The sequence below is a fragment of the Hippocampus guttulatus genome, chromosome 18, assembly GCF_054856545.1.
Source record: "Hippocampus guttulatus isolate MCC_2025c chromosome 18, RoL_Hgut_1.0, whole genome shotgun sequence".
In the NCBI taxonomy this organism is placed as follows: domain Eukaryota; kingdom Metazoa; phylum Chordata; class Actinopteri; order Syngnathiformes; family Syngnathidae; genus Hippocampus; species Hippocampus guttulatus.
The window spans coordinates 6,078,492-6,104,412 of record NC_141278.1 but is presented as its reverse complement, the minus strand read 5'-3'; the positions used below and the strand labels follow the sequence as shown (position 1 = coordinate 6,104,412).

General features: G+C 45.9%; 1 protein-coding gene across 6 annotated transcripts; it reads left to right on the top strand.

Moving 5' to 3' along the window:
• The first annotated feature begins 689 nt into the window (after positions 1 to 689).
• Positions 690 to 25,921, top strand: LOC147190849 (uncharacterized). 6 transcript variants are annotated; one of them, XM_086136691.1, is made up of 18 exons: positions 690 to 1,047; positions 10,706 to 10,918; positions 11,979 to 12,047; positions 12,238 to 12,258; positions 13,617 to 13,780; positions 14,128 to 14,236; positions 14,930 to 15,034; positions 17,210 to 17,329; positions 18,465 to 18,589; positions 19,120 to 19,262; positions 20,993 to 21,228; positions 21,617 to 21,914; positions 22,137 to 22,317; positions 24,292 to 24,396; positions 24,490 to 24,540; positions 24,638 to 24,692; positions 24,961 to 25,179; positions 25,326 to 25,921. In XM_086136691.1, exons 1-18 carry the CDS (start codon positions 981 to 983, stop codon positions 25,334 to 25,336), a joined length of 2,292 nt encoding a protein of 763 aa, XP_085992817.1. In that variant the 5' UTR covers positions 690 to 980; the 3' UTR covers positions 25,337 to 25,921. The 6 variants fall into 6 exon arrangements, with proteins under 6 accessions (XP_085992817.1, XP_085992815.1, XP_085992816.1 ...); XM_086136689.1 differs by having other exon boundaries at positions 18,441 to 18,589; XM_086136690.1 differs by lacking the exon at positions 12,238 to 12,258 and having other exon boundaries at positions 18,441 to 18,589.

Below are 25,921 nucleotides of genomic sequence, written 5' to 3'. Positions count from 1 at the left end.
TTATTTTTGGTTGTATTCCATCTTTCGTTTACTTTTGAGTATAAGTTGAAATGTTGTCGGTGAGTTACACAATTCTGCTTTTGGGAACAGTTAACTTGGACTCTTGTGTTGAAATAACGCAGACCTCACAAGTCACCCTGTTTTCAGCTGCTCGAAATCATCTGATGGGTCAAACCATTCCCCGACTTAAGAGAGGAAAACGGCCCTTCCATGAAGCTACGAACTAAATACAACACGCAGTCAATGAAATGTTGCAGTAATATTAAAATATACATTTCGTACCGATTTGAATGTATAGAATAACAATTTCGCTTGTCATTCCAGCACATGGTAAAGTCCAGTTTTTCCGACATGCGGTTTTCTCGTCGAGAAACGACGTCAAGGTAATTATAGCGTGCAAGGACAATGACTGAAAGGCCAAAATCTTCTTCAAAATAAAATCCTTAGCAAATTCACCATTCGCTCCACTGAATGTACACCGAAATAAATACTCCAATAAGTCATTTTAGATTTAATATATTAACCATATTTTTCAATGCAGGCATTTGTTCTCAGGTTGAGATTTAAGTAAATAGCTTTTTAGAAAAATGCACTGCCTGTATATAAGTTTTATAGTGAACACCGTAACCGGAAGTTCATTGTTGTTCACGGCAATGACCAATTTGCTGTGGGCAAGACTCGGGCGATTTATTCCCACTGTGGATTTTCCATAGAAGACACGTTACACTCGTTCGATGCCAGCTAGTCATATATGCGCAAAACAATCGCGTCACCTCGCATAGTTTACAATCTCGAATGTTCACCGTCGTATTCAGTTGGCATTGAGCTACTTGTCCTGTTTTTGCGTCGCTTTTCTTCTATTCCGGTTGGATTTTCGAAAGGGCGTGTTTGGCTGAATCTGGACCGGGAGTTAGCAGCTCCTGTACTTGGGACACTGGTGAGGAATGACAGCAACTGGAAATTCACTGCAATCCGCCTGAATGGACGCAATGGATTATAAAGATCTTGGACATCATTTCGAGGAGAAGTTGACACTGACAGAGAAATGTGAGTACACAACACTGCATCAAAATAGGTCATGGTTGGTTGTAAAATAAAAGAGCTGGGATAGTGCCATTATGAAACAATATTTTTAAAACCACTCTTATTCCATCTCGATCGAAATTGGAAATTCCGACGTGGAGTATATATACAAATGTTGGCATGCCCGTGTCATTCCCCAACCTCTCAACCAGGCAGCTTGGAAGTAGACTAGTGGAAATACTGCACTGGTCTTCATTAGGCATGCAGACACGTTGCACATCTCTGCAAAACATGTGTAGATAGAAACATCACGCTCATATATGAAGAGTCGATAAAGATGCTTCTCCCCAAACCCTTCTCAGTCTCCACCGCCTCATTTTAATGGCGAAGCTTAGGTCATAAATCTGGAGACAAACGTCTACCCTTCATCTTCCCTTGACCTCAACATCTTGATGGAAGATGTCATCCGCCCCCCCCCCTCACCCCCCACCCCCATTTCCAGCAGACGTGCATTACCTTGATCAATGTTGCCAATTGCCATGTTGTATGTTTGGGGGTGTGCGGGGGTGCCAATGGGGGGATGTTCAGAGGAACATTTGAGGCTCGAGAATTTCATATCAAGTATTTTAGTGAATTGTTTATGGGTGTGGTCGCTTAAAAATGCACCCATCCAATTATTTTCTATACCATTATGCCGGATAGGGTCACAGCAAGTGGGGGCTGGAGGACATCCAAGCTTACTTAGGGAGGGGCGGGGTACACCTTGCACTGATTACTGTACCATGAAACCAGGACATACGCGATCTGTACCTCATTCCCATGGAGTGTCTTCTTGTAAAGAAAGTTACTCAGCATTAAAGCCTTTCCATTGGCAAGAGCGATGTGACAACAACTGACAGTCTGTCAAAGTTCTGAGTCTGGCTTTAATGGCCATTCTGACCTGAGTCCAACGCACCAAGAATTTGAAAAAAACGAGGCAATGGGTTCCAATAAATTGAGTTTTTCGTGTCAGGGGCAAAAAAATGGCCTTTGATGTGAAATGTTTTTGTGTGATATTACAGATCGGAAATCATGGCCAATAACCACCTTCAAATTCGAATCAAACGGTATAACGTCGTTATTTGACGTGGCGCTCATCGACTCCTTTGTTTTGTCTTCTACTTAAAAAAAAAAAAATCAATCGACCAATTGCTCATACAGGCCAAACTGCCAAGACGTTGATGGGTCCAAAAAATCCCGTGACGACCACACAGTAGCCTTGAGAAGTCAATTTAACTGACGCAGATGGAAGATTATTGGTGAGCAGAGCAATGTCGACAGTATTTGCTCCAGTGGTCAATTTTCTATCCGCTCTCATTCACTTGTCAAATAATCCTCATACCCTGTCCATGACATGTGAACAGAGGAGACCCTCATGCTCCTTTATTTTTGTTTGTGTACCGGTAGTCTTTTGCATATTCTCGCTTGTACTCATTTGACGGCCACCCCTGAAAGCCCCTTCGGTTAACTCACCGTATGCTTTTTGGACGGTGCAACAAAGCCCCAAATTGATCCTGATTCAAATCTAGAAACCTAATCTGGCGTTTACCGCTCACTCACTGTAATGCCGTTGCCGTCTAGTATTGAACATGCTCCCTAATTACGTGACCGTGAAAGGCATCGTTTGGTTTCCGGCCCTTCCACCGAGAGCTCCAGCATGTGACGTTATCAGGAATGTGACACCTGAAAGAGCCGGGCACGCAAGATAAACAAACATTCTTTGTGTGTGCGTGTGTGTGTGTGTCCTCTCTCTGAGTCTCGGTTTTATAAAAATAGCAAAAGGGAAGACAAAAGAAGAGGATCCCAGCCAAGGGCTGTTTATTTTTTACAGCTTGGTTAGTGTACATGCCGAGCTCTGAAAAAAAGGGTATAATCCTCCCCCAAATGCTTGAAGAGAAGACTTTATCCTTTCCCCTGATATAATCACAACAATGGTTGTGACCTTTTGTCAAATAAATCAATTGCGCTTTCTTGCAGTACGTTTTCTTATCTGGAACACCGGCATCTCAGTCTCGGCCTGCTGTGAGGCTGGTTTGTTCAATTCCTGATATTGAGCAAAGTATGACCGAAGAACTTTGGACTGTTATTTGGAGGGATATCATTTCACTCCCCAAGCCCATGTTTTTAGGGTGGGGGTGTGTGAGTGGTGCGGATAAAAAAAAACTTTGTGTCCTCTTCTGTGATGTTGCCCCGCAGTCGGAATCTCGGTTTTCAGTCGAACACGTCATTGTGAAAATAATCACGAGACGTCGACTCACTCCCTTTTGTCCAGATTGCTCCCGAGCTATGTTGACGTCATGTTGTTGGCTCGCTGTCAAGCTCACTGCCGGTCTGGAAAAGCAGCCTCAAAACACTTGCAACGCTAGCTGATGGTTTCACCGGGGTCGCTGAAGAACTAGTCACACTCGCGTTACTTAGCAATGTCGTGCTCTGTCACAGATTTGCACGAACCGCCTCACATTTGAGATTTGACCAAACCGTAAATATGCACGTAAAGTCATAACTAGCTAACTCGTTAGCCGCTTTTCGTGATCATCAACCAATGAATACTCCAACAAGTCATTTTAGATTTAATATATTAACCATATTTTTAAATGCAGGCATTTGTTCTCAGGTTGAGATTTAAATAAATAGCTTTTTATAAAAATGCACTGCCTGTATATAAGTTTTATAGTGAACACCGTAACCGGAAGTTCATTGTTGTTCACGGCAATGACCAATTTGCTGTGGGCAAGACTCGGGCGATTTATTCCCACTGTGGATTTTCCACAGAAGACACGTTACACTCGTTCAATGCTAGCTGATGGTTTCACCGGGGTCGCTGAAGAACTAGTCACACTCGCGTTACTTAGCAATGTCGTGCTCTGTCACAGATTTGCACGAACCGCCTCACATTTGAGATTTGACCAAACCGTAAATATGCACGTAAAGTCATAACTAGCTAACTCGTTAGCCGCTTTTCGTGATCATCAACCAATGAGGATTTTTTTTTTTTAACCACGCGACCTCCTCTTTTGCCATTATGAAATCGTTTGAGCTTCAAGAACCATGGATGCGACTTAGGTATTTTCACCCTGTCACGCTCAAATTGGTTTCACGGGCTTGCTATCAGTCGCGGAGAAAAAAAATGTTAGTTATTTAGGTGACGAGCTCCCTTTTGGGGCCGGTTTTGTCTTCGTGCAAATGTTATTTGACGTGACACTGAAATGATCTCACTCAGCATTGTCTCTTCTGGGCGTAACATTTTGGATGATGCAACCAACTGCTGACAAGATGGAACGCACAATTTTGCCAAGTGGGTGTAGATTTCTTAAAAGTATTTGAATTGGCGGGCAAAACATTTTTGGGGGCGGGGGGCGTGGAATGGGTGGGCTAGAATGATTGAGAAACTGTAAACTATCGAGTTGGTGTTTTGGGGTGCGGGTGTGTGTGGGGGGGGGGGGGGGGGGTAGAAAAGGAAGAGACCAGCACTCTTCTCTGTGCACGGTCCACGTCAGCGTCAGCGAAGCCGAGAGCAGATGTTCTAAATCTCACCCCGACGCCTGCACAGGAAAAGGAGAGGAAGGAATTCTGCTGCAGAGTCGAAGGATGGCAGAATGAAAGGGCTTCCTGAGAGTTTATGTTCCGATTACTCATGTTTCCCCTTCTCATTCCTATTTGGTCGTTTCAAAAAAAAAAATTAAAAATGAATTGCCATTGATGTTGTTAATCCTGTTTGCGGGGGATTATTTCCCGTGTGAGGTAGCATTTAGGTCCAAATAGACCCGTCACGTCAAATTGGAGGGATTAGCTCTTGTGGCAAGGGGGGCATACAGTTTAGTGCTGAGAACTAAATGATTATTTCACAGATATATATTTTATTTATTTTTTTAAACACGAATGGAGATTTTTCGATGCGAGTCCTAGCTAATCAAGTCACATTTTATTAGAACGTTTTTATTTTTAATCTAGTTGGTGGACTGGTAGAAATGTGTTTTATCTCACCTCCAGTTTTGCGAGAGCATTTTTTTGAAGTTCACCTTGACCTCAAAGTACAATCATACTTCGGTTTTCGACCATAATCCGTTCCAGAAGGCTGTTTGAAAACTGAAACGACGCTCTTTAAAAAAAAAAAAAAATCTTTATTGAACATGTCTGCTCACAATGGAACGCTACATGAGGAAGCGTCACTTCCTCGTCTACCCGAGGAAGCGTCACTTCCACGTGTAAGGAAGGCGAGAGCAGTCAAGTGGCGCATTCAAGTGCGCTCATTTTGGTCGAGAACCGATTTTCGGTCGTAATCCGAGGCATAAAAACCTCGAAATTTTTGGTCGAAAACTGATTTGGTTGAGAACAGAGACGTTCGAAAACCGAGGTTTGACTGTAATTGGTTTTCCGACCCACAGAGGCTCCGCTACATCTTGTCAGCCGGCGTCCGTGCTTCTTCTCTGACTGCGCTTTGCAGTAACTGTGCTCGGTTGTTTGTGTTGACGCACCGCTCTAACCTCGGGGGCCGGGGGGGGGGGGGGTCGCAAACAGATGCGGCACCACTCTGCTTTCTGCCTTGAGTGCCTGTTTGCAACCCTGGTTGTCCACTTGACAATCACTCGCACGTCATCCAGCAAGACATCAATTCTGTCACCGGATCCTTCAGATTCTCATATTAGAATTCGAGTCGACCACAGACATCGAAAAAGACGCGCATGTGCTCGTTCTCAATCGCTGTCTACATGTCGTATTTGCACTTCGGATCAATTTCATGCTTTTCTGCTTTCCTTCATGGATGCTTTGAGCACAACTTGAAACCAGTCAAACCGCAAATTCTCCTGCTTGCGCCGGAAAAATCGGATGACCTCGCCAGCCCCCCTTTGGTGATGCTGCGTGACCTCCCCCATGGACCTCAGATGCAGTAAAGCCACCTCGAAACATCTCGCAGCTATGGAGCCGGCGAGTTGAACTCAAGCCCGATTACACCGAAGGACGTGAAAAGATGAACCGCATTGTAGTCGGGTGTCATGGTGCTTTCACAGCATGAAACCGTTTTTTTTCCCCCTTTCTCGTTCATACAGTACATGTTCTTGTTCCATGTTTCGGCTGTCCCGTTTTTATCTTCAAGCGGAGCCTATCGTGAACATCTGCCCTTATTTACGCCGTGTTCTTGCTCACCATAGCAACAGTGTGCCTATGAGCTCATGATGAGGTCACGGCCGAAGGAAACGTTACTTCTGGGCTATTTTCTCCGCCTTTTAAAACTTTTGTTCCGCTGTTCTACAAGCGAGATGCAACAAAAAAAAAGGCTTCTTGTTGATCTTCTGGCACCACTTCTGGCCTTCTTTTAGTATCTACCCCGTCCGTATCCCCAAGCGGAGAAGAGTCAACCAGGAAAATCTGAATAATGAATGCGTCACCAATAATGAGTGCTGTGCATGCGTTACAGCTCTGCGACTGAGTAGCCCACGTCTTTGTTTAAAAGCATCTGGAGACCCGTCCTCTCAAAGGAGTCGCATCCTGTCTTCCTCTTCCTCTTCGCAGGGGTTTGTTTTGACTCTCACATGTGCTGCCTTTTCCAAAAACAGCTGTTGGTCCGGTAAACGCTCGCTCGGCCACCAGACGATCGACGGGTTGAAAGGTTCAACGTTGCATCTCCGACTGTGGCCTCCAAACGGTGCCGCCATTTTATTTGTTTGTTTTATCCCGCAGGGCGCGCTTCATCTCAAAACTCACCGATCGTCGATTTCGTTCTACTTTGTGTTACTCGTCGCGAGCGGCGTTATCGGGGAAAACTTAACTCATTGATTGAAGGCCGACTATGCAGGGAATGTCACGCACTCAGCCGCCCCGTGTCCTCATTGTTGTTCCTCTTAACAACTCAGGAATGTTCTTCCTCTTTTTCTTCCCTCTGGGCGCGGTCTCTTGTCGCTCGTGAGCGTTTCCGTGTTTTGAACACACGCAGGAAGTGCTGTCGGAGCACAGAAACTTGGCGTCGCGCTCACACACATCCAGTGAAGTCGAAATGTACCGCATATGACATTAAATATATGGAAGTCCTGATTTTCAACTAGGTGGTGAGTGCTAGGCGGACGCATCCACCAGACATAGCCCCCCCCCCCCCCCCTTGTATATGTGTGGAAGTAGAGTTGCGGGTGCCTGAGATTCCTGAGCTGGCCTGACCCATATCTAACAACACACTCCACTCATAACAACGACACGCTCATGCCCGTAACTCCTATCTACATGGAGTCTGACCTGCTTGACACAGTACAAAGGGGGGACGGGGGCGGGGCTTGTTCAGTACCCCACCTGCTCATTCAATGGACCATTCGGTTTTATGAATGAAAATTTGGTCGAACACACTCATCTTTTCAAGAACACATCACCCGAGAAACAACAGTTCCTTCCATTCATTTGAGGGGGCGGTCTCCGATCCCAGCTGACATGGGGGAGGAAAAACAAGACTGCGCCTTGGTCTGGTTGCCTGTCAATCACAAATCTCTACCTCACACTCGCATTGACACCGTCCTGGAGTCGGAAACGGAACTTAAGTCAGGGGAGTGAACCGTTACACCAGATTTAGAATCAATCAAGTTAATATTTTTACTCGATTAGAGACCCGATAAAAGCTGACCTGCAGTCTGGGTTTTTTTTGGGGGGGGGGTTGACTCCTTGGGTTGGGGATTTCACTGGTTCACTGCGCTGATTAAATGTCTTTTAGTTTGCAAGGAATTATAAATCCCGTTTGCTCCTCTTTTATTAAAATAGAAGTCCCCTCAAAATATGACTGATGAACCGTCTGTCTCGTCGAGTATTTTCAAAAAAGAACTCCGGGAAAGAATTAGAGTGCGAGTCTTCCAGTAACACGAGCAGTCTGGCCTGGCTTTGATTCTCGTCATCTGTGGCTTCAGTTGAATGCGGATACCCAGCCCTTATTTCCATGCTCTGTTTTAATCTGGCACTTGCAGTCGCCCGCCGTATTCTACAGGCCAGGCTCCAACAAACTTGCAGGAAATGCGACCATGTTGCGCTTGGCCTCCTCTGTGGAGTTTTGCCTTTTGGATAACTTGCCGTAGCGTCTCCCAAGGTGCCTCGGCAGACGCCCGCCCCTTTTAAGGCCGACATTCTCAGTATGGTGCCCGTTGCTATTTATAAACCGCCAAGTCTGTCACAGTGGCACAGAAACCGGAGATAGCAGTGAGGGCGAGGAGGCGGCGGGGGAGGAGGCGGGGGAGTTGAAGTTGTGATCCTGTCACGAGGGCTTGTTGGCGTTCTTGTCATGCTCTGTCCTTTTACGCCCGTTGTGACTGAGAATCCACACGGACGTAAAGACGCAACCAAATTTTTCGTTATGTTTTGTTGAAGGTGCGACAATAAGTTACAGCATGCTTTTAGGCTAACACAAAATGTGTTTTTATATATTTTTTGTTTTAACATACATGATACTTTATTGCAAATACTATAAATCTCAGATGAATGTATTTGTCGGACGGTCGTGATGTCAGCAATTGTACTTTTTTAGGTGAAATAAATAATTTGTTCTCACGTTGTAACATTTGGTGAACGTTAGCATGCTATGAGGCTAACCCAAAATGTGTTTTTATACATTTTCTTTGTTGTTTTTTTTACATACATGATACTTAATTGCAAATACTATAAACCTCAGATGAATGTATTTGCCAGACGGTCGTGATGTCAGCAATTGTACTTTTTTAGGTGAAATAAATAATTTGTTCTCACGTTGTAACGTTTGGTGAACGTTAGCTCCCACGGCGACGAACGAAGTCTTTTGAAAGAGAACAATGTCTTATTTGTTCAACAATGGGCGTATCGCTCCTGCAGTGCTTACAGACAACAAAAAACGCGCCTGTGCCGCGCTGCTCGCAACCGGCCAAGTCTGTTGCAGCCTCGCCCTGTCATGTGATGGACGATCTTCTCGCCCCACAGTCAGCCTTTGTTCTCTTACTTGAATGTGTCTTATCACCGGGACGCCTGCTGTTCTTTATGGCATTGTAATGTTTCCAGCAGAACTTCAAAAAATGACACCGAGTTCCACTTTGACCCCATGGCATGGTCGAAGCAAGCAAAAAACAAAACAAAACAAAACAGGAAGATGCTATCAGGGAATCCAGGATGGTTTTATCAAAACCATTGATTGTTGATTATGGTAAACATTGGTCGTGTAGTGGTTCACATAGATGACTTTAGCGTAGCTGCAATTCCCCACTGAATGCGGTGGCGTCAACCACAGATTATGCATGCATCTGTCCTTCCATTCATTTATTATTATTATTTTTTTTATAATGCTTGTCTTCATTAGGGTTGTGGGTTCCGTTGAGTTTATCGCCACATGGCTTTGGGCGACCCTTGAGTGGTGTGCCAGACAATCGCAGAAACGCATCCCGCTCGGGATTTTTTTTTTTCCCCCTAAGAATCTTTCTAAGAACAAAATTGTCCAAACAAGTTGTTGCCACGAGTAGCTTTTTTTTTTTTTCCTTCTTGTTCCTGTCCCGTTGTAACAAATAGCATCCAACTTTCCATCCCACGATTCCTCATTAGTGCCGTACAGTGGGGTGCCTTGGAAAGTAGCCCAGTGTTAATCTGTAATTTATGCGGTTGGGTGAGTGTTTGGTCGGGCCCAACGAGAGCGTCACTCTCCATCTGCACATTGTTGGCAAACCGAGAGGCGAGTTGGCCTTCGGCCTCCATCTCTATCTTCTCTCTCATCGTTTTTTTTTCTTCTTTTTTTTTTTTTTTAAATCCAACAGTCTGCTCATGTAAAAATGCCCACTGCTTTCTTTGTTTTCCACTTTCATTGCCCCCCCCCCTCCCCTGCCCCCAACCCGTCTTTCTCTCTCAGCAAATATCTACTGCAATGTTCTCATGCCTCAGTGGCTCTATCGCCTTCCACTTCTATTTCCTGTCACAGTGAGACACCGCTCAGTTTGTCACTCGTATCCTCGAGAAAGACAACCACGGGCGGGGTCACACAGTGAGGTCATCGGCGGGTCTCTAGAGGCTCAATGAAACCAAAAGTCAGAACAGGGGTTCAAACAGAATGATGGCGGTGAATGTACATTAGCTTCATTTATACTGTAGATGACAAGTTTTTGGGAGTAGCGCCAGACAATGCTGACCCCATAATTTGCAAAGAGGCTAGAATATGCAATGCCATCATCACCATTTTTTCACTGGATTGTTTTTTTTTAGGGTTTTGTACAATTTATTTTAAGGGAACGTTCACTTGTCTTTTTTATTTATTTATTTTTAAACATAAAAATTCCATTTGAATTTGAGCCGCTCCATTGTTTCAGTCTCGGTGAATGTCATGAACTTCGGGTTGTTAGTTTTACGCCTGCTGGCGTGTTAAAAAACAATGCTGACGGGGGTTATTTTGTGCCGGGCTGAAAAAGGAAAAGGAGGGGCAGAGCAGTCTTGCCGCCGATGTGCTGACGTGCGTGTGAATGACGTGCGAAAGTGTTAGTTAATGATTTCTAATGAGGTTTGGAGCGTTGGCGATAATGAAGCTGCTGTGAGCTCCTCGGGTTTGACACTGAAAGTGTGTCAGCGATGAAGGGGGAAAGTGGACAAGTTAACATAATTAGATTTGACACTGAGCTAGTTGCATGTTGCCATCCTTCAAAAATTGAGTTCATTTTCCCCCTTTCCGCAGCTCCGCCCTTGCAAGGTGACTCTCAGTCCACCCCCAATGGGGACAAGTGTACGGGGAGCGTATTTCTGACGCCGGACGATTCCGCCATCACAGACCTTTCTCCCAAGACTGAGTCCTGCACCAAAGCAGAAACCCCCACAGAGACGACGGATGCTTCCTGCAAGACGGACAGGTCAGCCCCCGGCACCGACGGGAGCCCCCAGCCCAAGAAAGGTGAGCTATGAACTGCTCGTTTGCACGTAGGCGCATACATGTTGCTTCTCGTGTGCGGTCAACGTCCTCGAATGGATTTAGGTCAGTTGAATGAATCGAAATTGTGGATTTGGATCTGCGTTTTAAGGACAGCCTTTGAAGACCTCACCGCAATTCGGAATTGCTCATATACTGTAAAAAAACAAAAGAGAGAGAACAAGGCCTTCCCTCATGAATTGTCTTTTTTTTCCTGTCCTGTTTTATATCTTTCAGCATCAAATGATGAATAAGCATCTTCCTCTGTTGGGGCATCACCAACTGCTTGCTCATCATCCTGCACGACAGCACAATCTTAAAATGATCTATTAGAATCACCTTCAAATGGGTGAAAAGCAGTCTTTGTCACTTTTTGATGAGAGCATTTAAAAAAAAAAACAACAACAACACCATGATGCACACAATGCAATCAATACGTGTGAGACGATTACATAATTTTGTACTTTGGTGCCAATCAATTGATTCCCACCAGACAGATGGCTGTGGACAAAAGCCAAATGAAATCATTTGCACCGCGTCGACTTGTGTCGTGGCAGGTCGGGGGAAGGCCGGGGCACATTAACTCATTCAGTACCAGCCAATTCTGGACCAAGTCTGAAAAGACGTTTAAATACGTCTTTGGGAGTGAATGAGTTAAACAGCGTCTCTGCGAGACCGGCGTATACTTTACATCCATATAACAGACCCATGGTGGGAGGGAGGGAAATTTGGTTGCCATGGTGACGGCGCTGAAAGCGTTGCACGCAATCCATTCAGAGCTGAGCTTTCATCGACACGATCGCTTCGACCTTGACGAATTATTAAAACACGTGGCGTGAAAAAAACCAAACTTTTTTTTTTCCTCAACCAATTGAAAAGTGGACAGATAGTTAGCGTTTCAAATCGATCCGTCGAAGCAGCCGAAAAGTTGACGCGCCTGCTTGTCAATCGCTATGTGATGTTTAAAAATTCAATGTGCTCTTCTAAAATGTAATGTCAATCATTTGTGGTGCTGACTGGAAACGGCCGTTTGGCTCTGCCGCAGATGCCATGAACTCGGAGCAGCGGCAAAAGCTCGCCAAGCAAAGGAGGGAGGAAAGGGCCCGATATATCGGTAAGTAAGAAGCTCGATTCATGTCGTTACCGGGGAACTGGTTTGTGCACTTAACCAAGTCGGCGCATGTCTTATATTCTGCCTGAGCGACTTTATACTAACTTCTTATCCCCGTCGGTCCGTCCCTCCTCTGGCTCTTTGCTGATGGGTATTGACATTTTTTATTGTTGTCTCCTTGCATGGCTTTCAGAACAACAAACACAGTTGCAAGGTAAGGCGCTTTACTAAAACCCGTCAACGTACCTGCGATTGTATCATTCCAAAGAGAACTTGAAATAATTTTGGGGGGGGGGGGGTGATTCTTTTTCTGGTGCATGACACTGTGATTCTTTTTTTTTTTTTTTAATCTTTAATAAGTGTGACCTTGCTTTTCCTTTCATTTTCATTCCCGCCTCAAATGCATGTTTCCAATTTTAACACCATCATTTAGCTGGACGATGACAATAAATAATGTGGGCCAGCATTCTTGGGATACACCACTTCATCGATTCATTATTCCATCCGGAGATTTGGATTAAACTGTGCTTCCATTTTGCGAGGGGACAGTTTTAAGGAAGGGGTTTTTTCCTTTTCAAGCGGGGCTTTACCTCAGATAACAAAGATGTGGGTCCTCCATATTCGGTGACCTTTTAAACGCTCTTTTAAATGACCGAACAGAGAAATTATGCCCGTCACGTTCCCAGAAGAGGGAGATACTGTACTAAGGTTGTATTGTATCAGGTTGATTCTGCTGCAGTGGCTCCTAATTTGCTGCAGTCTATTTTGCATGTCCACCGTCGTTTGTTAAATAGGCCGTAAAGATGCGTTCGCCTCATGTCTCGGCAACGCTTGCCGCAAATCAATCCGAAACGCTGACCTCTGTCCTCTTGCGCAATCTTCCAATCTCGATATGAGTAACGCGTTCCGATTTGGACACCTTCGGCAGATTTCGGGGCCCATGACGAACACTCCGAACGAAGGAGTGTCTACCGGGGAGCGGTGATTTACCCTGAAGCCTATAAGCACAAACACAAGCTTTAACTCGCCGTATTTTCCGCAATTCTGCAGTAATCCTGCAGTCATAATGAGATTTTTTTTTTTTTCCGCTCCTCAGCAATTGGATTACGAGAAGAGTTTGTCATTGCCTTGCAAAGAAGAGCTGTTGAACACTGAATGGGAGAAAAATCCTCTCATTTCTTGGCGTGACGCTGCTAAATTCCTCAGGACTAAGTCCATAAAGTATTTGTAATACTGTTTAAAAAAAAAAGCAACTCAAGAAACTGCCGATTAGTTCAGCGTTCTGTACCCTCACCACAATACGGTTGTTAGAAACGCGGCTCTGCGTTCAAAAGCAAAGACGCAGCTGCGATCCAGCATGACAGAAGTTTACTTTGAAAGAGGGCTGATTGCCGTTTAATCGCTCCCCCGAAGAAACGAGCGGCGGTGATGTCAAGACCGGCATCTGCTTCAGCAGACGCCGAAGCGCCGCGGGAAACGTCGATATTTACCGTCGCAAAGGATTTCGGCGTGAAAGAACAACCGCTTGACTCTGAAACGTTTGCGACACGTGCGTGTGGTCACCCCCTTCAGCGGCGAAGAAAGCTCAGTGGCTGGAGAAGGAGGAGAAGGCCCGGCGTCTGAGAGAGACTCAGCTGGAGGACCGCAGGAAGAAGCTTGAGGAACAGCGACTGAAGACTGAAAAGCGCAGAGCCCTTCTGGAGGAGAAACAGCGGCAGAAACTGGAGAAGAACAAGGTACGGATACATTTTGGTTTCGATTTCACGCCTAGAATTTGCTTCCTCTGGTCAAAATCCATTGTTGGATCACGGTGCATTTTGAACGGATCAGAGTCTTAAGTCTGCGTTCACAACTGCACAGAAAAACTACATGAAAGGGGAAAAGCCAACCCCCCCTTTCCATTAACTCATTCACTCCCAATGACGTTTTTAAACGTCTTTTCAGACTTGGTCCAGAATTGGCTGGTACTGAATGAGTTCAAATGGACCAAAAGAGGCTAGTCTGAAAGCATTCTTTGTTTGGAACTCTCGGGAAAAGAAAAAAAGATTCAAGCTTGATAGCTTTGGCGGTCTTTGTGGCGCAGGAGCGTTACGAGTCGGCCATCAAGAGGTCGACGAAAAAGACGTGGGCCGAGATCCGCCAGCAGAGATGGTCTTGGGCGGGTGGACTCAACCAGACTTCCCGCAGGGAAAGTGAGTTTTTGGTGACAAAACAAATGGAGCACACCCGCACAAAGCGTTGCACACACACACACACACACACACACACACACACACACACCCTCGTCTGAGGCCGGTCATCCAGCTGACGCAATTCGAGGAAATTGTCTTCAGAAGGCGCTTGCGAGGGCGCAGAACCAGAGGTCCCGATGTACATGTCATTGCTCTGAATTGTCCTGCGATATGGCTTTCACCACCTCCTTTCTCCGTTTTAAAGCTGCCAGAGGGGCAGAGGTGTTGTCGTCGTCTTTTTTTACATTTTTTTTAGATGACTTGTGTGACTAGTTGTGATGTCATTTAGCCGTTCTGGACTGAACTCTGCCCGAGGCCGCGTACAGGCGCAAACATGAGACAACTCTTTTTTTTTTTTTTTTTTTTTTTTTTCTGTTTTGCGGCTCCAAACCAAATATTTGATTCCTAACAACCTCAACCTTCCCCCTACTTCTCCTCAAAATCCCCCCCACCCCCACCCCCCTCCTCCACCAAGTGGGCATTCACATTGATCCTCCTTGTGGCGGACGAATTGCCAATCTTACTCCTGGGACCGGTGCGTTACTCCCGGGATGATCCCCGCCCGCGTAAGGCAGCGGGCAGCCCCCCCACCCCACCCCACCGCCCCGGTGCTCGTGTGAACCGATGTTGTGTGTTGCGTTTTCTCCGGTGCAGGCAGATGCTCGGCCTCCACGGTCAACTTGCCAAGACAGGTGGACCCTGTCATTAACAACAGGCTGTCCAAGTCCTCTGCCACGCTCTGGAACTCCCCCAACAGAAGTAAGGACGAGCCAACGTCAATGTCCGCCAGGCTTCCCACCCTCCTCATCCCACACCACCCCCCCGCCACCCCCCCCCCCTCCTCTTACCCTAATTTGTTTTTTCTTTAAATTATTGTTATTATGATCGTGTCTGGTGACTTGCCTGCCTGCCTGTGCTTGGTGACCGGTCATTCGCCCCCCCCCCCCCCCCCCCAACACTCTCACGGTCTCGTATGCATCGTGTTTTTTTTTTTTGTTTTTTTCTCCCCTGGATTTGACTTCATTTTGGTTTGGTTGTCTGTGCATTTTGGATCAACGTCCTCTCACCGTGGAAGTCATAGCACCATGCTTGGCGGGAGTGTGTTTCATCATCTTCTACGTGTCTTCATGGCATTTTCATGTGGTGTCTGCCCTCGGCTTCCTGGTGCTGGTGGTGGTGGTGGTGGTGGTGGTGGTATCGGTGGCGCATTTGAAACGGTCTTCTCGTGAGCACATCTCAGTAACAGAAAGCGCAGAAATGTGCTTTTCTGTTCATGATGTCATCGGTAACGTCTTGAATTGTGTCACGACGTCACTTTGGCTTTCTTGTATTACTCAACAGAACTTTTGCCTTGCATAACCGCATACATCGTTCGGGATTGTCGAAAGAGATTGAACCCGACTAATGTCCTTAAGTGGCTTATCGTTGTAAGAAATCAACAAGAATGGCGCCTCTGTGAGGCCGTGTTTTCCGTATCGTGGATGCTGAGATGCATTTCTTGTTGTTTTTTGTTTTTTTTTCCCAGAGCCACAGTTTCAGACGACAGTTGTTTATATTTCACGTCGCAGCCATTTCACACATGCAAAGCCGCACGTACCATTACGGACCGTTTATATCTTGCGTACGTGATTAGCAATTTACACACCAGCGCGATGGAGATTCCGATTCTGATTTGACACTTGATTGTCACGTCGACATCGTTCTAATACCGTGCACACAAAAAGAGGGCAGCTGGCACCCGAAACATATTGCGTCTCTGCAAAGTTGCAGAGCCCAGTGTCTTTGGTCGAGAGAATGCGCTGACATTCAAACATAGACGCAACCCACACAGAGTAGTCGATGGGCAGCAGCACAGCCGCCTCCTTCTTACCGCATCGGAGGAAAAGGAGAGGAGGTGGCAGTCCGCCGTGGTTGCTTAGCAACAGGAGGGAGTCAGTTTATCGGTTTGTCCAAAAAAAAAAAAAAAAAAACACGGTGAAGGTGACAGCCTGCGCTCTTATATAACGAATGTACTTTATGATCCAAAAAGTCATATTACCTTACCCTCGTGAGCCGCCGAACGTGATTGCGCTCTCCGAGCATGTACACGACAGCGTATGGGCGTGTTATCGCTGCGCATGCCTTTGTCGATGTCAACTCGGCATTAAAAAGAGAGAAATTCAGCCCTATACTGTATGCATGTTTAATTATTTACGTCCTTGCACCTGAAAAAATATTGTCAAGCATTATGACCTTTTTTTTTTTACCAGCAGAGAGATATTCTGCAAACTATTAAAGTTTTCAAATTCCTGTTTAAAAGTTTGTTGCGAATAGTAATTGAGTAGCGGTCCACGGTTTCCGCGCATCATCGTCAGACAGTTTATGAAATGTGTCAAAGCATCGTGATTCTCTGACAGGAAGATTTGCTTTCCGTGCTTGAAATTGGTGATGATGCATGATTGTTTTTGTTTTTTTCTCCCTGACATCATTTCTGTATGTATGACACTGTGATGAATGTCAATCACATGGTACTCAGTAGGCGTGGACACGCTTAATGCTGAGCAGTGTTGCAGGAAGAGCTGAGTCACAACACGTCACCGAAACAGCGGATTGTGTTGCGCTTAAGTGTTGTCCAACAAGCAGATGCTCTGACTCGTGTGCGATGCGTTGGATAGATGTCCAGTGGAGACACTTTACACATGCCGGGAGGGAAATTAACCCTTTCAGGGACGGGCGGTCACTACAGTGGACAGCCACGCATGCTATCAGGTGACAGGTGATCAGGACCGGCGCATGGAAGGGTTCAAATGTCACCGCTGCAACATTGACACCTTCACACTCATGTTAAGAATACGGAACCGGCAAAGTAAGGACAAATGCTAAGAGCAAGAGACGTGTCGCAACAGGCCGAGGATTGGACAATGACCCGTTACTGACGGCACCCTCTTGTGTCAGCCCGCAGCCTGCGCCTGAGCCCGTGGGAGAGCAGGATCGTGGAGCGGCTCATGACGCCTACGCTTTCCTTCCTGGCTCGCAGTCGCAGCGCCGCCACCCTCCTCAACAACAGTGACTCTTGTGAGTGTCACAACCCATCGCCGGCGTGTATTTTTTATTTTTATTTTTTTCAGCGCTAACGTTGAAGCATAAACATCCAATTTTTTTCCTCAATGTATTTGTGTTTGCATGTATCTTTTGTTTGCCGTTGTTAATTCCTGCAGATTTTCTGTGTGATTCTAACAAAGATAAAGAAAGCTATGAAGGAAAACATGCTAACGAAAAGCATCACACAAATCAGTGAATGTCACCATACAGCGGCGGTGTCAAACATACGGCCCGCGGGCTGGAACCGGCCCGTCAGGAGGTTCGATTAGGCCCGCAGGATCATTTAAAAGTGAAAAAATGCATAGACACGGAATGAATATTTTTAATAAGGTGCAATTCATGGGGTATCCGCTAGGAGACGCACTGTTTTGATCAGAGTAGAAGACAACAGCCGTATCAGTCTGTCACTGAGACAGACCCAACACAGCAGACGCTGTCAAGGACATGTGAATGCTTTATTCTTTACACATTTAATAGCAATCTCCTTAGTTTCTAAAGTGTAGGCAGGGATTAAATTTAGATTTTATATGCACATGTGTAAATGATTTAAAAATTGCTTTCTTTATAAATCTTTATTCTTAAAATGCATTACTATATTTTTCAATACCATATTACTTGTTAAAGTTTTGTGCCTCAGTACAATTAGTGGGATCAGTTGCAATGCATATATGTGAATGATAAAAGTAAATTGCACATTTCTCTAAGGAAATCTAAGGTGCTTCGTGAAATGTTTTGTAAAAAAATATGTTCATTAAATTTCAACATTTTCCAAATATTCTTGAGCTTCTTTAGACCAAAACAAAGGAAAGATGTGTTACTTTGGTTATTAATAGCAGAGTATGGAAAATCTTAATGGTCCGACCCACTTGACATCTACCGAGGCCGTATGTGGCCCACAATGTGAAATGAGTTTGACACCCCTGCCATAGAGGGACATTGAAGTCTCAATTCTCAATTTGGTTGGGCAGTTACTGTCGTGCACTGTGTGACCCTGAATGTTTAGTATGAGCCTGCATGGTGTGTATATTTGTGTGTGACCTCCCCCACCCCGCCCTTGTCTCTGCATGTCTGCCGCACTACTCAGACTCTCATCACTGCTCCCGTTCAGCTTCGGCCAGTCCGCTCAACGCCTACTCACACCACCAGCACCGGAACTCCGCCGAGCGCTGGAGGTACTCCTCTGCCAGCACGCCCGACATCACCCAGCGCCAACGCCAACGGATATCCACACCGGTAGGCCGTGTGATAACGTGTCCAGTCAATAGACTGTATACCGTGCCTGACATTGTTAGTTGAGTTCAGGAGTATTTGTAGACTGCCCAGCAAAACTAACATCCCTCCGGCAAAAGTCTCCATCCCGGATCCTCAAATGACCGCTGCTAGGTTCATTAATATTTCTGATTTAAGCGCTACGTGGTTCAAATTCGCGGGACTATCTTGTTGAATATTGATGACTTTTCACTGCGGCCTGGTAAAAATACATTTGGCTGCTCGCCGCGTCTTCTCACAAACCGCCAAATGAACTCAGGGAGGAGTGCATTTGAGTGTAAAAAGATGCAAGCTTGAATGCGAGTTTATGCTCTAGTCTGAGAGGGAGCTAATAGGAACATGATATGAATAACAGTGGCTGAAACCTATTTCAAAGCGGTTCTGAATAGAATCTGCGGCAGCATCTGTTCCGAGGTAACCAATGGATGCTCACATCAAGGTGTGTGCTGAATCCTCCCTTTGTTGTTGTTGTTGTTGTTGTTGTCCTTTTCAAGGTTGACCAAAAGAAGAAGGAGAAGAAAGACAAAGAGAGAGAGAATGAGAAAGAGAAGAGCGCACTGACAAAAGAGAGAGTACAGAAGAAGAGACAGACTCCATCACCGACCACGCTCACAAGGAGATCCCAGACAGAGTCCAGGTATTGCTTAGAGCAGGGGTCGGCAACACGCGGCTCCAGAGCCGCATGCGGCTCTTTTGCGACATCTAGTGGCTCCCTGGAGCTTTATAAAAAATGTTTGAAAATGGAAAAAATATTTTGATAGTAGGCTAATATAGCTCAAAAAGATATAGATACATGTTGCAGCTCCAAAAAAGGAGAGCTGTGGTGTTGGTTTTTTTAAAACGTACACTTTATTTATGCTTTTAACAGTCTCGACAAACAGACACGTCTGCGTCCGACTCCGTGCCTTCTCTCTTCTCGTTCGACTCGAGAGGCGTTCAAAGGCAAACTCAGAAAAACAGAAATTAATGATCACTTCACTGACTCTAAGAAAAGCGAAAATAATGCACCAAAAAACAAAAATCAAGTGAGGAAATTACAAAATAAATTCTATGGGGGTGTTTGTGAAAACACAACAAAGGAATGAATAACATAACCAATGATGCTTGTTGAGCTTGTGAGCGATGGCCATGGTAATAGCGCCCTCTGCTGTATCACCACGGTACCGTCTCGGTCTCACTGCACGGCCGTAGTCAAAAAATGGCTTCCTCCCACCGGCGCTGGGTTTGGTGAGTTTTCACTGTAGCTCCAAAGTAACAAAACCAGGACACGGTTTCCAAATGACGGGTGTTTAACTCATTCAGTACCAATTCTGGACCAAGTCTGAAAAGACGTTTAAAAACGTCTTTGGGAGTGAATGAGTTAATAGTGTCTTTGGGGTTGTCTTTGTACACCAACACCGTGAAAACTGTCGGTAAAATAAAATACATTCAGCAATTGATAATACAGAAACAATATACGAAGCTAATCCAAAATGTGGGCTAAAGCTAAATCTCGTGGCCGCCTGCCACTTTCGGAGGTCTTGGGTAACAAAAAATACACTTTTGATATCTACATCACAAATATAAGGATTACAGTCAGATCTTACATTGAGTTTCATATACACAACCAAATAAATAGCGAACAGTCCTTGTAGCTGCTGCTCTTCATATGTCTTGTCTGCACGTGTCTGGGCACAAACCACCTGACCACAGCGCAAGTCTCGCAATAATAACGATAACATCGAAATAACGAAACTTAATTTTACAAAATAAATATTTCACAACGTGACTACATAATGTGCATAAAACAAACAAAAAATGTCCTCTTTGCCTTGTAGTTGAAACAAAATATTCATTTCCAACTAAACTATTCTGATTACACTTATATTTGTTTTTTGTTTGTTTGTTTGTTTGTTTTGTCCTATATGTCTCTTTCAACATTTTGGGTTGCCGACCCCTGGCCTAGAGACACCAAAGTATCCCCATGACAGCAAGAAAAACCAAAAAATGTTCCCCTTTTTCGCGCTATGAAACCGTCAATCCATCATCGAGGAAAGTTATATATTCTCGGAGCCGAGTAGTTTGGAGCAGATGGTTCTCGAAATGCTCTCATCTGAGTACTGAGAGAAGTTCTGCTGGACACGGCTCTGGAGCACGTCTGTTGGAATGAGAGTGAGGAGTTGTCGGGCAGAACTGGGTTTTATCAACTGACGCTTTCGTCTTTCACCTCCCTCGAGTCAGAAACTGGTGTCAACAACACAAAGTGGAGTCTCATCTCACACGCGCTTCCCCTTGACCCAGTTTTGTTTTATATACAAGTACTTGTCCTGACGGTCTCGTTTCCTTTTGAGCTCAGTCTTTCCTTTGCATGCTTGTGTCCTGTCTCAGCACCCCCAGGCCAAGACCTCCATCACCCGCTCCTCCCAAAAGTCGGCCCTTGTCGCCTTTGGTACTGGCGGCGGGTTCCCAGACGCCCACGGGGAAGAAGACACCCCCTCGCGGCACCAAGACCCGACCCAAACGGGCTCAGACACCCGCCAGGGTGCAGCTCCAGACGGTTACCGCGGTCGCCGTGGCAACCGGCCAAGAACCCAAGGAGTCTGACCCTCCCGAGGAGAAAAATGGTGAGTTTGCTAACCACGGTGATGATAGCCATCCTTCGAGATGACTTCACGTTTTGGCTGCCTTCCATGGTACACATGTCTGTTATGTGAACATTTTGAGGGTTTTTTTTTTTTTTTGGGCACAAATATGCAAGGTCCTTACAGGTTACAAGAGCAAAATTAGGTCTGATTGCATTTTATAAAATACAGTGCGAGGTGGTATGTATTGTTCAACTCCTAGCTTTGTGACAGCGTCAATCAAAACGGAGCTTTGTTACGTGCCGAAGGTTCCTGTGTTTATTAGGATGTGCAGATGTACCTAATTATTTGGCGCATGTTGCTTTTTCAGCCCGCCGGCACTGTTGCACAGCTTGAGTCCTTCATCATATGTTTGTTTCTTCTCTTGTAGACTCCGGTAATGTGTCGGCGGCTGGGGCAGCAGCCGACACATCTCCCTCCCCCAGCCCGCCGCTTGTTGAAGCCTCCTCTGGTGCCGCGCCTAAAGAAGAGCTCACCACACCAGCTGCCTCCCCCGCAAGTAATCCCGCTACCCCTGCCGCCTCCACCGCCGCGGCGGCCGGCAGGCCGTCAGCTGGTACCAACGACCCAGAGGAGGCCGCCCGCGTCCTGGCCGAAAAACGCAGACAAGCGCGGGAGCAGCGGGAGCGAGAGGAGCAGGAGCGTCAAGAGCAAGAGCACAGGAACAGGTCGGCTTGAGTCATTTACTATGTGATCTATTGAAAGAAAGAACAAATATCTGTATTCAGAGAGTAAAATGAAAAAAAATTAGGAGAAAATTCAAATTGACAGATTCCTAAAAAAAAAAAAAAAAAAAAATGTGTACAATGACAATGGTTTCTCCCAGCTGTTACTTCCCACCATCACGCGCATACGTGAACGCCGTGTGTCACATGCCCGCGTCCTTCCAGGATCCTCCGGGAGGAGGCGATGGCGCGGGATGCAGAAGAGCGGAAGCGCAGAGAGGAGGAGGCTCGTTTCATGGCCGAGCAGCAGCGTCTGAGGGACGAAGCCCAGCAAGCTGAAGAGGAGAAGGAGGCCAAGGAGCGGGCCAGAGCTGAGCAGGAGGAGAACGACAGGCTGCAGAAGCAGGTCAGTGCTTTGAATGACAGCTTGATGCATTTTGAACGTGGAACAGGTGACGATAGGAAACCAACAAATCAACGTGCAGCAGTCAAACGATACTGAAATAAATAAAACAAAGCAAAAATCATACTAATTTAGCATGTCCTAAGTGGAATAAGAAGAATCTTAAGCTAGGCGCACGATATACTGAATACAGCTCATTATTCAATTTTGTCCAGCATTGATAGCAAAATCAACGAACACGATGATATCAACTTTAAAGTTTCATTAAATTTCGGGCCTGTCTAGACGTTTGACGTGTATTCAGCGCCCCCAAATGTCCGTGCGCAAGGGTGTCGGGCCGTCTCGGGCGGAGGCCTCTTTGAAGTCCGCATGGAGTTGCCTTACCGCAAAAGTGTGAAGAGCTGTTGAGCTGGATGCGAACACATGGAAGGATGCTAGACTCGGCTTGTGAGTGGGAGTAAACGCTTTACGAAGGAAGTGTTTTAGAATATCAAGACGGTTTGGGAACTGGTAATAAGCGTTGCGGCCCAGGCAAACATTTGTCATCTGCAATGTCTGCGACTTCTTTGTTCGTGGGAGGCCAGACATGAAGGTGTCGGAGTGGTTCGAAGCTGGACAAAAGTTCATCAAATCTCCGTCCGAAGGGCCGGACTAGGGGCGTGATATGCAAATATAGGGGGCAGTGTTGTTTCCTTGTAATTTGCATATGTAATCGATAAAAGTTCGACAGGAAGGATGGGAATTTGGGAGCGCGATTTGCGGAGTAATCGCCGTGGGTTGCTCTGGGGAATCGTGCTTCCGTCGACTGCAAAGACAATCTTCCCTGAGTCGAGTCCTAAATGTGTCCGGGTAAAATCTATGACAAGTACAGAAAACAGAAAATGATTTGTTGTCTTAATAACTTCTTACACTCACTTTTTATACCGTCTAGCACAGGGGTGGGCAAACTACGGCCCGCGGGCCAGATCCGGCCCGTTGGCCTTTTTAATCCGGCCCGCTGAAGGTTGGTCGACAATTAAGGTTCGATGTGAATGATTGCATTCATTTCATTTGGACTTGTAATGACAGGCATTTCGCCGCCAGGTGGCGCATTGACTTGAAGTTGCAGAACACAGGCTGACCTGGCCCTTCTGTCAAATTTTAAAAGTCAATGCGGCCCCCGAGCCAAAAAGTTTGCCCACCCCTGGTCTAGCACCTTATCATTCACATATTCATCTTGGTACGCAGCCTCACCTCCACCGGCTTTTAGCTATTCCCTCATATTCTAAAATATAAATACTGTTGGTATTGTAAAGCCTTCAAATTTCCATTAAGGCTCATGGAAACTAGCAGTCACCCCCTTCCATGGTGAGAAGCCATTTACCATCTGGGCTGCTTAATGCATAGGAGCATAGCCGAGCCTACTGCGCTGTCTGGCATCTGGGCAGATTAAACCTGGGGTGGGGGGGTGGGTTGATATGTGCGCCGCTGTCACGGATTATATGTGTCGCGCGTGAGCACTAATAGTCAGAAGAGGCCCACTTGTCTGCCCGGGCACATGCCAGCTGGTGACCTCCATAAGAGCGATGAGTGGCAGCTGAGGGAGCCATTGTGATGCAGGAGATAGTGACAGGCCTGTGTTGCTCGTGTCTCCTTCACCGAGCGACTGCGCCGGGCAGACAAGCGGCGTCGGTGTGCGCCGAGGTCCGAGCTCGCGGCAAGTTTCGACTTCCCTTTTCTCCTTCACTGGATCCATTGTTCGACGCGACAGTGATCGAGACGGGCTGGAATCTTGATTTATCCTCAGCGGTGTGTTGAGCTCTGGCTAGAAATAGGTGTGAATTTAAAGTCTGGTGGGAGAGGCTCCAGCCCAGCCACGACTCCCGAAAACGGAAGGATGGATAATAATGCACAAAAATAGAACAATAATTATGACGCAAAGCAAACATTCCGTTGTGTTGTTTTACGAGCCGTGTGTTTTGTATTGACCGATTGCAGAGGGAGGAGGCCGAGGCCAAAGCACGCGAAGAAGCCGAGCAGCAGCGCGTCGAGAGGGAAAAACACTTCCAAAAAGAAGAGCAGGAGCGACTGGAGAGAAAGAAGGTGCGCAGAAGCATTTCCTTAAAAGTCCATCCTCGTCCTTTCATCTTGAGGAAACCACAGCTAAGTTTTTTTTTTTTTCCCCTGTGTGTGTAGCGCCTCGAGGAGATCATGAAAAGGACTCGCAAGAGTGATGCTGGAGAAAAAGTTTGTGATTTAAAAAAACTCCCCACCCCACCCCCCAAATAAAATTTGTTGTCATTTTATCTTGCCACAATAACATCCACATTTGGGTTCTGTACAGAAGGATGTGAAGGCATCTCCGCAGGTGAATGGAAAGGACACAGAACTCAATAAAGGTAACTGACATCTTGGATGCATTTGGAACGTTGCAGCCAGTCTCCAATCCGTAATTATTATATTGGCACTTATGTCCAGTGGACTTCATCGTTCACTTCTCATTGAAATGGATAATAGTTTGGACACATTATTTTTTGGCCTGCCGTTAACAGCACTAGGAAATGGCAAACTAACAAAACTAAACTAAATAGTGGATAGCTTTCGTGATTTTTTTTTAAATGTCTGAGTTTGTTTCACAATCCTCTCTCTTTTTTTTTTTGGTGACAGACAAAAACTTGGTGAGTCCCGCTGCGAGCGCATCCGGTCCTGTCGCGAACGGCGTGCAGTCTGACGGTCACCAGAACGGCGTGTCGGCCACCGGCGAGTTTGATCAGATCATGCAGCTGAACAGCAGCGCTAACCCGGCTGCTCCCCAGAGTGGACTGGTGACGGGAGGGGAGCCCTTCCTGATGAAAACGGGCCCCATGAAACCTCAGCACGTAGCAGGTACGCAAATCCACAGTGATAGGGACAAAAACATTGCAAACTTATATTTGTTTTGTCCTCAAATGCATTTATCATATTTTTTTTAATGTGTTGTCATGAGTTTAATGAAGTCGGTTTTAATGACATTAACGTCTCTTCTCTTGTAGAGGTCCTGTGAGTCCTCCATCAATCCATTCGTGGACATGCGCCTTATGTCTCCGCTTCAGCATAGAAATTCATGCCACACCACAACAGCTTAGAAAGTTTAAAAAAAAAATAGTGTGCCAAACAAATGACACCCCCGTGCTGACTCCACGACAATTTGTAGGATCTGATACAGGAGGACAAAAGAGGAGAGAAACATCCCAAAAATGAGTGGGGGGGGAATCATTCAGTATTCTCTGTCTTCAACATGTGGTCTGGTGCAAGTTTGTTTTGAAATGTTACATGCAAGTTTTACGGTGCACCTTAAAGATGACTGAATTTTTGGGAAAATCCAGTGTAAGACCCCAGGGGCAGGAAAAAAAAAACAGATATCCTGTTGGACAATGGTTGTTATTGATACGCCCATTCTGATGTTAAGTTGAACAATGTGTGTTTGTTGTTGTTGGGGTCTTCTTTTTTTTTTTTTTTTTTTTTTGTCTTGAAATGTTGAGTTATTTAACATGAGGAGCAGACAGTGTATGTAAATGTTTAATGAGCCTGGCTGCCTATAGGCCTCCTGTCGCAGGGGATCTGTGAAATAAAGCTTTATGAAAGGGAA

Bases quoted from the DNA above. Each gene is read 5' to 3' on its own strand.
- LOC147190849 (XM_086136689.1), top strand. From the start codon at position 981: ATGGACGCAATGGATTATAAAGATCTTGGACATCATTTCGAGGAGAAG. The intron at 13,781-14,127 runs GTACGGATACAT...TTTGTGGCGCAG, and splicing joins AGAAACTGGAGAAGAACAAG to GAGCGTTACGAGTCGGCCAT. The intron at 19,263-20,992 runs GTATTGCTTAGA...GTCCTGTCTCAG, and splicing joins AGATCCCAGACAGAGTCCAG to CACCCCCAGGCCAAGACCTC.